We start from the raw sequence: 16,753 nt of genomic DNA, 5'->3' as shown, positions 1-16,753 counted from the left end.
AAACTGTCAGCTCAGCACCCCTCTTCTGACTATTTAAACATCCAGATAAATAGCAGGACAGATTTCTTTTGCAGTATTTACGTTTACCTTTTAACCCTTTCTTTTTTTTTAAAGTTAATATATAGAAGTAGGGATAACCTAATGTCCAATTTCTCTGAAAAATATGTAATAATCATCTTTCAGTGTGTCACAGGTCATGACTTTTTGGAACTTTATCTGTGAAAGATGATCTGGGATCCTGAGTCCAACGGGAAGCACAGCAGCGGCTCCTGACTCTTGCCTGAGGCTAGACATTGATATCCAGAAGTTTTATCTCCTGACAGAGCAGCTTCCCAACTGATGGAGATGTTGTCTAGCTGCAGGAAAGAAAGGGGATCGTCATCTGATTAGAGCTGAGAAGATGTCTGTGCGCTGAAGTGAAGATACAAACCATTCTGTGAAGACACAGTGCAGATGTGATTTTTGTTTACTAGACTAAGTTTTACCACCAGAAAGTTCACACTGCTAAATGTCTCAGAGGAGGACGGTCAATGGATGCTCACTTTAATGAACTGATGTGCTTTACTCTGGATGACCTCCATGTTCAGGTGATAGTAACAGATACATGTCGGCCTACTCAAAGTACTGTAGTTCATAAAGTATAATGTGTGTTATCCACAACTTACTCGACTACTTGGCGGCTACATCTTTAAAACGATAAGTTATTTTTGTGAAAGATAATTTTACACCAACATAACTGTGCAAAACGGTTGAGACCAACTACAATATCACACCCGGAGCCACTCTTTAGCATATTGAGAAAGTGCACTTTTGATTCTTTTGGGCTAACTTTTCACTTAGTTGACATTGGTTTTAAATTAGTTATAACATTTAAACTTTTTTTTTTAACCTATTCTATGCTGCTGCATACATATTTTATGAAACACGTATGACAAACTGATTATAGATGACGGAACATTTTCTCCCTCTCACAGTTAACATCTTTGTTGGGGCTACTGAAGTTACGTAGGCTATACCTCAATACAGCCCAAAACTTAAAACCTATAAGAGTCTTTATAGAATTGACTTATTTGAGAAACTATAGGATTTGTAGCTGGGTGTTTTCCCGCTCTGTTACATTACTTGTGCTTTAGCTATACTAGTGCTGTGCTTATTAATTTGTAGCCTAGAGTTTCTCACTCTACAGCTACATTGATAGCCTATTGGTGATTAAGGGCCAGTTCACCGGGGTCGTAGCTGTGATTTTTGCACCACTTTTTGCACATCTGCTCTCACTTTGTACCTCCTGCACGACCCAGAAGATCCCCAACAACTGAAGTAATCCGAACAAAGGATGGGTTCAATGAAAAACAAACAATGCAGGTCTATAGGCACTGTTGCTGATGTAGAAGGAAAGCTTCTTTAGGATGATAGGTTTAACTTAAGAGAGAAGACAGAGAACAATATTGATTATAATTTAATCTACATGAAAACAGAAGAATGAGTGTAAAGCTGCTGATGATAGAGATGTTCATGCCATCATGTTAAACTACCACTGACAGTCTCCCCCCTTACCACACCCACCCATACAAACTAACCTGTGTGTAGATGTCTCTTTAACATCCTATGATCACACAGACTGAATATGGGAAAGTTTAACAACAAACACTAATTAATGGAGCCTACTGTGAACTTAAAATAAAAAAAAATAATCAGCATGCCTGATACGTCTAAAAAGCAAACCCAATAGACTTATCAGGGGTTTTCTATCGACAAAGTGTCCTCATTGCTTTACCTAAAATGTGCTGCACCTTTTGACTACCCTGAGATGCTGTAATTTGAGCTATGGGCTGGTTTGACTACAGACTGCCCATTTCCTCCAAAAGCCACCCAAGACACAACGACAAAGAAGGAACTATTCATCCCAGAATGAAAAATAGGTGAAAGGTGCCTCATGAGGACGTCTCTTCGCCTCCTCTCGGTAAATATCAAACGCTATTTTGTAGCCTACTAAATTAGTAAGGCTATTTTTTTTTCTAGCATTATAGTAGGCTGTCTTTCTTCAATGACTAGTCGGTGCATGATACAGACTACTATAAACCTGTAGCCTACTCAAGCTGGAGAGTCTCACTTGTGTCTTGATCAAACGAATCAATCACATAATCCCATTCACTGATCAATCAATGTCATGGTCTCCCTGCATTAAAAGAGGGGGCTGGTCGCATCTCTCTCATTATAGTAAGCCCAGTAGTTCGTTTTGAACGAATCGTTCACGGACTACACATCACTAGTAGTTGCTGTCAAATCAGTGCTCTTCCGGTTAATGATTGAAGCGTTATCTCGTACTTAGTACTTGAGCGTGGAGTTTGGAGTCTGCCCTCCCCTCCGATAAAAAACCCTAATAGGAGAAGCTCGGAGCTGCTTTGCCTTTCTTTTTGGCCTTCCAGAGCCTCTTCGGCACCTGACCGTGTTTCTGTGTCGATTTCTTGTGTGCTGCAGAGAGAGAGAGAGAGGACGCACAATGTTCACTCTGCTTGTGTTCCTGCTTTGTGCAGCCTCGTCCGTCTCTGTCACGGGTAAGTGGGTGGGGGACTGTTGTGTTGTTGACAGTGTGATGTAGGGGAATGTTTGTCAGAAGAAATGAATTGCAGATTATGTGATAGGCCTAAATGCAGAGTGAATGTATTTCAGACAAGAACATGCTTATTCCTCAACTTGTAGAAAATGTCACCAGCTCAAACTGAAACTTTGCTGTACTCTGGTAGCTTCAGGTCAAGTTGGAGAGTTTTTTTTTTTTTTTTTATGATATTGAAAGTGAAAAGCCTCTTTTATTTTGCCTCAGGGACTGAATCATGAATGAAAATGATTGTAGATCATGCTAGGTGATGTTACAAAGTCCACAATGTCAGGGTCTTGTTCATTGTCACAGCTTGATGTCACCATTGATTGACAGTGTTAGACATAAATAACTTCTGGTAGTATCTTTTATCTCAGACAGTGGTTGACTAAAGACAAAGTGACCCAGAACAGAAGCTTGAATTTGTTGAACACTGGTGTATGACCGGTGATGTAATCAAATACTGACACGTCAGTCTGTCCTCCCTCGTGGCCTACTGTCATATCTGACAGAGCTTAGCTTGTCACAAATACAGCACAGCAGAGATTTTTATCTTCTTTTACTCATGATGAACACGCCTTGTTAAAAGGTTGCTGATTGAATCACCTTAACACTATCCACAGTCTATCCACAGACTGTTTTTCTCTGTAGACGAAACAAAACAGAAAATGAAAAAAAAAAAGAAGGTTTGCATGTTTAGAGGATATTCTTCTTTTGGGGGGGGAAAAGTCAATCAATACTTGAAGTGTTGGAAAACTGAGCTTAAACACAGCTTTTCAGAGGACATCTGACCAGAGGTTGTCAACTCCTGGTTTAACAGACTCTGGTGTTACTAGTCCAAAAATCCTACACCTTTAAAAATGGGTCTCAAGCACACGTCACATATGATAATGGAAATATGACCATTTTGTCTTGTCATAAGCAAATACAACAACATGTCTGGTATCTCGTGTTTGTCAACGACTTTAGTAGATTCCTATTCACAAGACCTTTTTTTGACTCACCACCAGTTAAAAATGGCCTAAATTCAATTTTGTTTGAGCTCCTTGACAAGTTTATGTTATCACTGATTGCAAGGTATTTAAAAGTGTGGACAAAGTTGAAAACTATCCCCGTGTTGTGCAGCTATTTGCTTATCACAGGTGTGGACATCTGAGATTTTGAGAGTTTGCTCCTGAATAGAAACTTTTTAAAAAAAAGTAAGAAGCAAACCAAATTTCCACTTTATCTTCAAAATATCCATCACCTGTTCCTGAGGACAACACGCCGATGCTTTAAGTTCAAATCTCAGACTAACACTGACTAAAATTTGGACAACTGAATACTCACTAGGATGGATGAGGATATCAAGTTTCAGGTTTATATTAGCTGATATTTATAATTAAAGCAGTGGTGTAATAAGTAAATATAAGACAGAATATTCACACTGCAGTATGATGACAGTCTCGTCTTATTGTTCATCACTTTCTCCACTCTTGTTTGCTCACCAGCTGTGTGTCTTGTGTTTTCTCAGGTGCTGCTGCTGCTGGACCCCGACTGAACAACGACCAGCTGTACAAATTCAGCTACACCACCGATGTGCTGGTGGACAGAATCAGGGGATCAAACAAGGGAAGCGCCGGCTACAGGATCTCAAGCGATGTGGACGTCAACCTAGTGTGGAGAGATCCCAGCAATGAAGACAACCAACTCATTCAACTGGCGGTACGTCAGCCCAAACACATCATGTTCATCTGCAGTATATATTTTTTTTTAAATGTCATCGAATGAATTATTTGAGAGTTAAATGATCCATTCCATATTTCTCACGATAAAGCTTGTTGTGTGCTTTCTTTCATTCATTACAATGAATGAAAAATATCCAGCCAAAAGAGGTGCATGCTTTGGCTCACATTGCTTATCGTCTCTTCCTCAGATCTCAAATGTGAGGATTGAGAATGTGTCGCGTAAATCACAGAAGAAGAACGTCCTCCATGGATCCACAACAGAAAGTGTTTTGGGGAAGACCAATCTAGCAGCTCTGAGCAAACCTTTCTTGGTGCATCTAAGAAATGGAAAGGTAAGAACTTAAGCATTGACTCTTTTGACACTTGTGAAATACATTTAGATCATTGGTAGTGAAGAGGACGCATAAGTAGAGAGTACTCCTAATAAATGACAACAACCCTATGTGTTGGTTTTTATCCGTATTATCTTCTAAATGGAAGATATTTGGTAAAAGTGGGCGTAGGTTCATTGTTGTTTGAAGTCAATGTGCGATCTTGTAATCCTGAGAGATTCTTGCAGAAGTATTGTTAAAAAGTCAGTTGCGCGCTACTAGCCGTCCCTGTTGTCTTCAAAGGATTAGTCACTTTCATAGTGGAGGAGTGATGATGCTGGCAGGGGAAATACCATCAAATATGTATGTGTACAAAGGTCAGCAGGTTCAGATAACATTTGTGTTTTCAGCTTACTGCCTGGGAGATGTTTGACTTAAAGCCAATCTTATATTACTGTTTTATCATCAGTCGGGTATAATCACCACCAAAATAATATTATTTATTTATTTATTTATCAATAAATTGTTTATTGTATTTTTCATTTAAAAAGAGGGATAATATGGCACCCATTCACATCCATAAAGGGTTGATTGCTACTGCTATAGTAGGAGTGAGAACATTATCAGCATTTTTTTTTAGATTTTGATCGTTTGTTGATCCAGTAATGCCGTAAATTTTATGAAGAGATGCAATTAGTTGCTGTAACCATGGTTTTGGTCTTCAAATTATGCCAGGTCTGCAATAGTTTATTGTGATAATTCAAAAGTAAATATGTAACTTTATCTGGTGTTTATCAGCTGAAAATAAGAAGGGAAGAATTAACCATTTATAATTAAAAAAAAAAAATGTTTTTTTCGCAGTTTAAAGTTGGAAAATGAGCCTTTGGATGGTCAAACAGGACGGATCAGTGTCTCCTACAAATACCAGAAGTAGCAATCTATTTATGGTGGTTCTAGCTGATATTATGGCTGAGCACCTAAAATAAATAACGTACCATAGAAGACACAGTAAGATGATGTCATAGGCTGTTTTCTGCACTCAGGATCAAGACAGAGAGTTTTGAGCCAAACTGCAGTCTCATTAGGAAAACTGTTTGGTACACAGTGATATGATATTTCCCAAGATGATGCGAGCTAATATGACAGCTTCAGTTCCATTATTTAATATGATAGCATAAACACATGTAAACACACAACTGACTCATCTGTTATGCTGGTCAGTGCAGCGATGTGGACTCAGGATATTTTTAAAGGTGACATAATGTAGCCAGGTTGAGAAAAGACTCTTTTAAAAAAATTGAAAGCGCTAATACAAAAGTATTCTGGTTTGCTCTTGATCTCCACTTCAAAGCATATACAATGAAAATAGTGTATGATGTCATCACCGAGCACACATGTCTGCGTTCTCAAGTGTGTAATGGAAAGCTGACACCCTGAAGGGCTTTGTGTGCAGCAGCACGTACGACACTGTGTGCCGCTTGCCTTACTCTCTGCTTTATCTGCTGCTTTGGTATGCATTACTACACAGCATTAGACTGACAGCATCATACAAGTGTGGGTACAACTGGAAACACTCAGTTCATTATGAACAGGTGCAAAGTAAAAGCCTCTGGATGGTACAACCGATCAGAGCGTATCAGTAGGCTGCTTGGTTAAACTGCTAATAACTTACAAACAGTTCATGTTGATTCAAGTTCAACACAACAGGTGTGTGTGTGTGTGTGTGTGTGTCATGGAGAGGTCTTGTAAATAATAATAAAAACAAAGTACCAGATACATACAATTCCACTGCAATGACTGCCACCTTATTTGTCTACACACATGCCTCAATGGTGCCTCATATTGGATAAACTTTTACGATTGGCCTGACCTCAATCAGGTCATAAAGAAATCTGTCAAATAAGTAAGAGGTATAGAATAAGGCAATATTCTACTCTAGCTCCCAGATACTGTATGTCTTGTTCCATGTACAAAAGTATGGGATTCATTTTGACATGTTTTTTTCTTACAATTCTTCTTCAGACTAAAGCATTTTACAGCTACCGGTCCGAACCTGCAACCATCAAGAACCTTAAAAGAGGACTGGCCAGCTTGATGCAAGTACAGCTCAACACTGGGAAGGTTATTGAGGTAAATCTTTTGATAGCACTCTGGAAACATTCCTGAAGTATTTTTTAAAACATGTTGCTTATGTGAAAACCCTTAATGTGTTTGGAACAGAACGACGTGTCAGGAAGGTGCACAGTCGAGTACAAGGCAGCCAAAGGTCAAGTGACGAGAACCAAGAACCCGGAGACGTGCAAGACCCCAGAGACAGGATTCACCACACACAGCCAGGTATGACCGCGTTCAGACCAAATGACATGGCTGAAATCTAAACTCTAAAGTACCAATTAAACACATCTACACTGGTTTCTGTTTTCAGGTCTTGGGTGTGAGCGGGAAGTCCAGTTCTGTTACAACATTCACTTTTGAAGATGGTTTCATCCGCTCCGCCTCTGCTGAAGAAACACATTCACTAGCCGTGAACTCTCGCAGATCTGCTGCAGCCAAAGTCATGTCCAGGTAAAGGCTTCAACTAACACTTCATGTGTGCCTCCATGTGGTCGTATAGACACACACCTTCAAATAGTTAATGTCTTACTTCACAGGCAAACCCTGACATTGGTAGGCGTTGAGGGTGGACCGCTGGAGGCTGCAGGAAAAGATGTGTCTGGTGTTGTCAAGTCAATTGATCCCAAACTGGCAGCTGTTGGCATCATTGCTGAAAAGGTCAAATCACAGTGCAAGGGCTGCCCATCAGTGAGTACCTGTTCACCTGCAAGCTAACATTTACTACACAAACACATCTATGGATGGTAGTGTTGGTCCAGCTTTTGGTTGGTTGTATTTTTTTCTTCTTCAAATGAGTCCTGAATAGAAAGTTTCATACAGACTTTCCAGTTCTAATGTTTCTGTTGAACCTTTTAAGTTCTCAAATCACACGGTTCAAATTTAGGATCCAGACTGAATTGTCTTTTTGGATGGTTGGCCATAAAAATGTGTACAGACACTCATTTCCAGATCTAGATAAATCTTAATCACTTTTTTTCTTCATTCCTAAAAATTTCTAGTAAAGGAGTAAAAGTGAAGTTTTCTGTTTTCCAAAAACATTTTGGTTTTATCACCAAAGGCCAGTCAAACCAAAGTAGTCATCCACAACTGTACTTTTAGTGATAACATTTCAATCATTGTGTTTATCATTGTAACCACTATGCATTTATAACATCCGCATGTTAACATTCTGATTTTTGATCATCATTTAGCAGATACTGCAGCCTCACAGTGCTGCCAACAAGACTACTTTAAGTCACGCTTTAAGTTTGTCTGTTTAACCACCAGGTACAGGTACATGGGTTACAGACATAACGATTTGAAGGTGGCATGTCCCTGCCTTAATTTACCATGATATAGTGCCATAATATTAGCAATAATAAGAAGCTCCTTGCACCCAGTTTCCTTTTCAAGGAATAATTCTGTTTATTACAACTTTAGCCCTGTTCGTATGGTTTTGCCATCCTTTCTGTCTCTAATAATAAACTCATCAAAGAAAATGCTGATGCATTCAGTCATTTAATGGTCAGTGCAGTAAGTACAGGTCGTTTTCAGAGCATAAAGGTCTGAGTTGTCAATATTCCAAGAAGGGCCCTAAATAACACTATCAGTAAATTGATATTGTATATTTGTGTACTATTAACTGAAAATGATATGTCCTCTAATCCCCTCTCCCCTGTGTTCTTCCTCTTAGCTTTTTGAACATTGGCAGGCTCTACAGAAGCAGCTGGAGCCGGCGAGCCTGTCCAAAGCCACGGCTCCTCGCAGCTTCCTGGCTCTCATCCAGAGCATTAGGAAGGCGTCCAAGGACGAGATCCTCAAAGTGCTGAAGAGTGCCAGCAAGACATCTCTGTAAGCAGGCTCCTCATTTACTCCATCTAAACTGACCCTCAGCGTCCACCACTCGCCAGTTTCTTTAAATATGTCTGAACTTGACAGAATGTCAGTAAACAACAAGATTAACCGACCGTCGCTGGGTGTTCTTTCTTCCGGTTGGTATCAGACCTCAGGTGGTGGATGCGGTGACCTCCTCCCAGACTGTTGCATCTCTGGATGCCATGCTTGAGTTCCTTAACTTCACCGATGCCAAGGGTTTGGTTCTGCAGGAGAGGTTTCTCTACGCATGTGGCTTCGCTTCGCACCCCAACGAGAGGATGCTCCGGGCTCTGCTGGTAAGTGTCATCTCGTGAAAACCAGAGTTTGCAAAATGTACCCAAAATGGTCACAAGACATGATGTATGCCTTTTAACTAGCGAAGCATGGTCTTTATCCTGAATCGGTTAAATTGAATTGAAGATTTTAAACACGTCTTATTATTAAGAAATTAAACTTAAAATAAGTCTCCCAAACAAAGTCATATTATATTTTAATGATACGCCAGCATTGAATGTTAATGTTTTTTTTTTGTTTTTTTTAGGATATTTCCAAGGGAAAGATCGGCAGTACTGACATCAAAGAGTCAGTGGTGATCATTATGGGAGCCCTGGTCCATAAGCTGTGTCAGAAAGGAGGCTGCAACTTACCGGTGAGCTTTCAAGAAGATAAAAAATGAATAAAAAGAAAGAAAGAAAATAAATGCCAAGTTGCACAAAAACGCAGTGCCCACTTTAGATGTTCTGTAAAAGTAAACCATGTTGAAATGAATCCATGAGCTGACTGATGACTCTCTGCTGTGTGTTTACCTTTCAGACGGTGGAGCAGGTGAAGGAGCTGATTTTAGTCGGCCCTGACAGCACCCAGGTGGAGTCTGAGGTCCAGATGTATCTCCTGGCTCTGAAGAACTCCATGCTTCCTGAGGCCATTCCCATCTTTACCAGATACGCTGAGTCAGAGGTTGGAGCTTACAGCACCATCGCCCTCACTGCCCTGCAGAGATACAACTCAGATCTCATGACCGAAGAGGTAAACCACGGTGTACATGATAATCACATCACCTGAACTGATGTTACTCATTTTAACGGTTTGTGAAGAGAAGTAGTACAGAAGTGAAACCGATGTTTATGTCTTTTGTAGGTTAAACAGACAGTGAACAGGGTTTACCACCAGAACCGACGGATCTATGAGAAAAATGTGAGAGCCGCGGCTGCTGATGTCATCCTCAGCAGCAACCCTTCATACACCGAGGTCAAGAATCTGCTTTTGTCTATCGGAAACCTGCCTCACGAAATGAACAAATACATGCTGTCCAAGATCCAGGACATCCTCCGTTTCCAGCTGCCCGCAAGGTGTGTTATCAGATGACAAACCAAAAGACAAGGCAACTTTGCTTTTTAAGACTTCATAGTTGTGCACTGACAAATACAAGAACTTCGTCTAGCAGAATTTTATGTTTTAAGATTTTGGCAAAACATATTTCTATCATCTTTGTAATATCAATTTCTGTTTTCAATTTTCAGCAAAGTTATAACACAAGCTATGAAGGATATGAATTCCCACAATTACGACCGCTTTTCAAAGGTTGGGTCATCGTCTGCTTACTCTGGATTCATGGCACGTGAGTAATCAACCCTCATCTCATATCTAAAATAGAATCATGCAAAAATAGTCTTCAGGGTCAAGATTACATAATGGAACAAAGAAATTGTTGATAAAAAAAATTCCATTGACATTTAGGTTGTTTTGTTTACATTTCGGCTGGACTTCAAAGCCATCATTGTGCATTATCCTATCATTACCGTTAAAGCAATTATCGTAAATAAATAACATTACAAGTTGTATGCATACTGACTGAGCAGTTTAAAACTCTTCTCACCACAGAATCTGCTGATGTAACCTCTACATACAGTTTGGACATCCTGTACTCAGGCTCCGGGATCCTGAGGAGAAGCAACATGAATATTTATGGTGCTAGTAAAGGAGCAATGCTACATGGATTACAGGTAACACAGAATGAAAGAATGAAAAGCAAAATAAATGACTGTAATATTTATACTAAATGTACTGTTTTGAAGTTGTTCAGTTAACAAAAACATTAAATTGCCTTCATAATGTGATATTTGCCATACAAATGACTTGTCCTATTATTCCTTATTAAAAGTAATGAACTTCCAAAATGCTGATTTGGACTCACCTGAGGATTCTTCCTTTCCTCCAGGTTGCCATTGAGGCTCAGGGTCTGGAGTCACTGATTGCTGCCACACCTGATGAGGGAGAGGGAGACTTGGAATCGTTCGCTGGGATGTCTGCTCTACTTTTTGACGTCCAGCTTCGACCAGTCACTTTCTTCAAGGGTTACAGTGACCTCATGTCCAAGATGTTCTCCATGACCGGGGAGCCCATGAATGTAGTGAAGGGACTCATCCTGCTGACTGATCACTCTGAGGTAAGCCCGCTTATACGCTGTACTGCTGAAACACCACATTTGACACTTAACTACACAATAAAGTAGAAAGTCCTTAACTTAATAGACTCACATGTACATTACATGTAAGCCATTTTAAGACAGTGACCCAGCAAACGTTTGTTATGCAGACTTCAGGACTGGTTTACTCTGCCATATGCATCCAGTATGTGTACACAAACAGATAGTGAATGACTTCCAAGCCCCTCTGAAAGGGCTTGGTTGGTTTGGGCTTTCTTGCCCCATGCCCAATTGTTTATGGTGAGAAGGCGGACTCAGAGAGCAGAATTTTTCTAAAAAGTGGAGATAATGGACTTTTCTCATAATTGAGGGGTTTGTAGACAGGCTCGGGACAAAAACATGGTAAAGTGTATTTTGCGTAATATGTGACCCTTTTACCGAAGTGTTAACAAGGTTCAAAGATGTACAACTGATACAAGGATGTGACATATCATTTGTCTTAAGTACTTGGACATTTTAGTTTAACATAGAAATAAAGGAATAGAATGTAGCTCATGCATCAAGGGGTCCAGTGTAACCACGTCTTCCATTGTCCAACCTTATGTCTTTATTGATGTTTCCACCAGGTGATCCAGCTGCAGTCTGGGCTGAAGGCGAGCGCAGAGTTCCAAGGAGGGTTGGCCATCGACATCTCTGGAGGCATGGAGATCAGTCTGTGGTACAGGGAGTCCAAGACCAGTGTCAACAACAGGTACAGAGGAGAGACAAGTACTTAAACAGCTACCACAGATGTTATTGGTACATAGCCCGATTGGGGCCTTAGAAAATATTTTATGTAACATAATATGTACATGGATATAGGTCACAGCCTTGAGTGCAAACCATGAAATGTTAAATTATCTCCGAGTATGTTTGTACTGTATGTACTTTATGCACAGTATGATGTAATACACTGGCAGGGCAAAGGTCATTGTGATAGAGGCCATTCTTAGAAATGAACCTTTTGTGACTGAAAGGTTTTAGAAGTTTAGAAGCGATGTCACCGCACTGCAAATAGCTCTCTCTCTGATGTTCCATTCAAGTGATCTTTAGATGGTCTATAAGTGTTGTCTGATTCATTTGTTCCAGCGGCATGTTGGACCCACTCCAGTATTGTGCTTTACGCCTGTCTCGTTTGTAGGTTTGTGTAGATATGACGTCAGCGCTGTCTGGTTCTCTATTTTAACAACATGACAGTCAACACACAACAGTAGCGGCTGAAAATGGAGCACATCGTCATCACGCATGCATCGGCTGACTCTTGGCATGTGGTGATGAAACAGGCTTTAGACGAGCAAGGCCACAGATCTTTGTTACATTTAAATTCGGTGTGGTTTCAGAGTAAGGGGTCAGGGTTACTGCAAAACTGGATGCTGGAAAGATTTTTTTTAGCCCTCAAGTAAGTCAACAAAAGATGTTGGTATCCAGACTTAGATGAAGTTGTAAGCACTACAACAGCAAACTGGAACCAAACAGAGTCCAAGTGCCTTAGAATTACTCCTCAATTGGGTAGTCATTTTTCTGTGCAGTTTTTGTATATTCCCACGTTGCCTGAACAAAAAAGGAAAGACAACATTTCTTTTAATCAGGACCTCTATAATTGATGCCGTGTGTTATATCCATTTTTTTTGGAACAGCATCATGACAAACTAAAATATGCTTAAACAGAGATGGAAGAGGTTCCATATTTGTAGTTTTATTTACCCCTTTCCGATCGCTGTTAGACTTCAGGACGATTTGATCCATGTGTAGAGCGGGAATGGCAGAGGCAGGTGAATGGATCAGCATAGTTGTACCTCGTCCACTCTGATAATAGACTGGCAGGCTATCTATAGAAGCAGAACAAACCACGCTGGCATGTTTGCCAAGGCATGTTTCTGCAGGCAAAGTTAAAGAGGTTGGATTTTTAAACTGGTTGGCACCAACTTTGGTTTGAAACATTTAAAAAAAAAAAAAAAAAAAAAAGGATTTGTAACTATTTAGTTAAACTGTTTCTCTGCCTAAACATGCTTTCTAGCCACTGATTGAAACTGTGTGACTGTGTGTGTTATGGCTCCTTATTGGCTAGAAGCTGTCTGTTACAGTTTGTATATCAAAACACCTCAGAACTGCAATCAACTGACTGTTTTGTTTCACACTATGCTTGCTAGTTGAGGGATAAGGGTTTGTTAAAAAAACAGTAATTAAACAGCTGCATAAGATACTATACGATTCATGTATAATCACGTGACTCTATTTCAAAGTTGATAAATTCTTGTTTAGTTCAAACAAGTGTCTTTTCACACCATTTATTCACATGCCGGAAAACCTTTATAGCAATAAGTAGAAGTCAGTAATCTTACATGGAAAAACATTATTTTCACAGTCTTGCCTCTGTCTTTCGGTCTGATTTGAAATTGTCTTTTTACTTGCTTATGATTTCAGGGCCGCATTAGTGGTTACTGGCAACGTTACGGTGGACATGGACTTCATGAGAGCCGGTGTGGAGGTCAGCTTTGAAACTGAGGCATCACTGGACTTCATCACCACCGTCCAGTTTTCTGAATATCCCTTCCTGGTTTGCATGCAGATGGACAAAACGACCTTCCCTGTCAGGTACTGCGAGACTAATCCTTTAGATTACAGCTCGGTAATATGATAATAGCGGAGTAATAATTCCATGAGATAACAGTCAATTTTATGATGCTACTATACCATACTGTGTGATATTATGATATAGTCATAGATTCATTAGTTTCTGAAGGCATTATGCAGTAGCCAATATGAAATAAATTAGTTATATAACCCACTTAACCCTTTATTATTAGCCCAGTAATGCCCCTTTTTCACCATTTTTATACAAATATTGCTATAACTGCTTTAAGTATGTTACTTTATTTTGTACTAATACTCTGTTTACTTCATAATTTCACCTTATTGCTACCTTAAAATGAGATCACCATTATTACTATTACCCAGCTTTTCTGAGCTTCCCAATACTTTCTGGTTTAACTGTTGGATTAGCTTTACCGAAACCTCATTGTCTGTTTTTTGATGCTCTGTTTTCAGTGAATACCTGACCAAGTATGAGAGCTTGTCATCAGGGAAGAGCATCATGTCAAGCAAGAGCAAGAAGCAGCTTGTCCCGGGCTCTGAATTCCCTCTTCACCAGGAGAACTCAAACATGTGCAAGAAGGTTTTTGACTCCAGCTGGTAAAGGAGTGACCGTGGACTACCCAGGAGCAACCTGTCATTCCAATGAGCAGAGTAGTATCACTAAGAGGATCTAGTGCATTCAGGGACAGCTATCACAGATCATGCAGTGAAAACCATAAGAGAGAAAGTGGTTAATCTTCTTTCAAAAAGAAAAACACAATGTTTACATTCCTGTGAGTATTTAAGACATTTTTAATTGGACCATTTGTTTGAAATCAGGAATTTTTGCATTGTCTTTTTATGGGGTTTCCTTTAAAATGTATTTATGATGGGCTCATACAGGGTGTGATGTGTTTCACTTGGTGGGTAATACTCATCCATACTGTAGTATTCCAAATACGGTTACAGTAAAGATGTATGTAAATATCCACGGGAGACAGTGGATTAACTTGTCCCAATGAATACAAACGCTCCTTACTGTCAACATTCCTTTGTTTTGTAATTAAATGTGTTTACTAAGAAGGAGAAATGTATTATTTGTATGTCACTGCATCACTGTGCTCACACTTGAAATAACTTATTAAGCAGAGTAAAACAAATGTAGCCTGTTCCTTTTTTTTTTATTAATCTGAACTGTCTTTATTTTTAAGCCAAGGTGAAAATTGAATCCCAAAAAAAAAAAAATAATTAATCAACACTTGAATATATTTTTTGTACAGGCCTGTAATCACTGTTCGTCTGAAAGATGTGGGCTGGTTTAAGATGTCTGAACTTCTCTGAACTTGTGTTTCCATACAAGAGTTTATTTTGTTAAATCTGTAATGAAAATAAATTTACACTGGAGACACTTTTCACGTACTATGTTTGGCTTGTGGTTTTGGATTTAATAGCAAAATAGTGTATTTCACCAACACGTTGTCATTGTTCTTCATGCCTCTGCAGTGCAGCTATTTGGAGCTAAAATCTGTAGTTTTCTAAAACCAACTCCACCATTTAATGTAGCAGGTTGTATGATAACCTACCTACTTTTTGCAAAACACAAGCTCAGTTTTACATTTATATTTTTGTATTTATTCATATATGTATTTAAATTTTAAATAAACAAAAGTTAAAAACCAACAACCACTGACAATCACAATGAGCATAGTCACCACAACCGTATCTGTGGATTCACATTAACTCTTGTTCTTTATACTTCTCATCGTCGTCCTTATAATCCTCCTTCTATGGCACTTTTAGAGCGAAGCAGTAGGCCTAAAGTATGTGGTTATCACCTTGCTCACACTAGTATCCACTCTTACTCATAGATAACAGAAGCTAACTAAAGGGGCTCTCATTATTTTTCAGTGTTGGTGAGCTTTAGACCCTGCTAGCTTCGCCTGTTACTAAGGCAGGAAGAGGAAAAAAACTACAATACCTGACGAACTTGTACAGAGCACGGTGTAACGGTTTAAATAGTGACCATGCTAACTGGCGACTTTAAGTGGAATGCCTATGTGGTCATAAACAACCGAGATATAAAAGGGGTATAAGGAGCTACTTGGGCACAGGTGGCACAAATTAGGCAGGTCTGACAAACAAACAGACAAACAGAGAGGAAACATGAGGGCATGAAGTGAAGTGTCTTCAAGGAGAGAAAAGGTGAGTAGAACTGAACAGTAGGCTAGCCTATACCTGGAAGGTAGCCTAAATGACAACGCATGACCTAATGGACAAGATGTCACAAGATGAGCCATTCTGTGGGCTTCTTGAGGGTATTTTGATGCTAATTTGTACTTTTAGTCAAATAAAGTGTAAATAAATAAATAAAAATAAAGTTTCACTTGTTGCAGAGTAGTTCTACACTGTGGCATTGCTTATTCACTTGAGAAAAATATCTGAATTGGTTAACCCCCTCACTCATTTACCCAGTGTAAGCATGTTAGCATTCTAAAATAAGATGATACATGGGTTAAAAAAAAAAACATTAGATCTTAATATTTGCATGATTAAATTACTATTATGTTATTCCAGTGACATCAGGCCTACATTCAGCTAGAAGTATCTGTCCGTGTTAGTTCAAGCGAAGACCAGGGCCCTTAGCTTAGCTTAACCATATGAAACCAGTGATCCCAGTGCTAAAGCTGTTGCCTCCTGGTGGTTAAAAATGACAATTCAAGATTGTTGCAATGAAATAATTTCAAGATGGTAAAAATTTTAACCTGGAAAAATCACACTGGAGTTTGAAAGACAAGATTTTCTTTCTTGTCCTTACTGTGTTGGTAGTGACCACTTTAGGGGCACACGTAACTAATAGACCTTATTTGTATTGATAGTTATAAGTCAAAGGAGACAAAATGTATTTTGAGGCCTATATGTAACACATACTTGTTGATCCAGGTGAGGCAATAAATCATGACTTTTCTTGTGTCACAGCTGTGACATCAGAGCCCCGCACTGGCATCTAAATACAACAACTGGGCCTTAATGTAGATTCTTCAGAAACCACCGAGAGCAGCTGGGGGCAAACCAGTGTCTGCCAGTCTCACTGCATCTATGGCAACCAAGTAAA

General features: G+C 39.4%; 2 protein-coding genes across 2 annotated transcripts in view; one reads left to right on the top strand and one right to left on the bottom strand.

Moving 5' to 3' along the window:
- odam (odontogenic, ameloblast associated) overlaps window positions 1-16,753 on the bottom strand; it is a 130,137-nt gene that overhangs the window by 90,301 nt on the left and 23,083 nt on the right. The window lies entirely within an intron of this gene.
- Window positions 2,390-15,056, top strand: mttp (microsomal triglyceride transfer protein). The gene is made up of 18 exons (XM_061059028.1): window positions 2,390-2,555; window positions 4,110-4,300; window positions 4,512-4,655; window positions 6,657-6,764; window positions 6,855-6,971; window positions 7,060-7,199; window positions 7,286-7,436; window positions 8,422-8,579; window positions 8,731-8,899; window positions 9,145-9,252; window positions 9,417-9,629; window positions 9,741-9,952; window positions 10,124-10,221; window positions 10,485-10,606; window positions 10,822-11,049; window positions 11,655-11,779; window positions 13,492-13,662; window positions 14,116-15,056. The coding sequence occupies exons 1-18, from the start codon at window positions 2,501-2,503 to the stop codon at window positions 14,261-14,263; spliced, it is 2,658 nt and encodes an 885-aa protein (XP_060915011.1). The 5' UTR covers window positions 2,390-2,500; the 3' UTR covers window positions 14,264-15,056.

The sequence above is a fragment of the Labrus mixtus genome, chromosome 2 (genome assembly GCF_963584025.1).
Source record: "Labrus mixtus chromosome 2, fLabMix1.1, whole genome shotgun sequence".
Classification (NCBI taxonomy): Eukaryota; Metazoa; Chordata; class Actinopteri; order Labriformes; family Labridae; genus Labrus; species Labrus mixtus.
The sequence above is the reverse complement of the archived record's forward strand: the minus strand, read 5'-3'. Positions and strand labels throughout refer to the sequence as shown.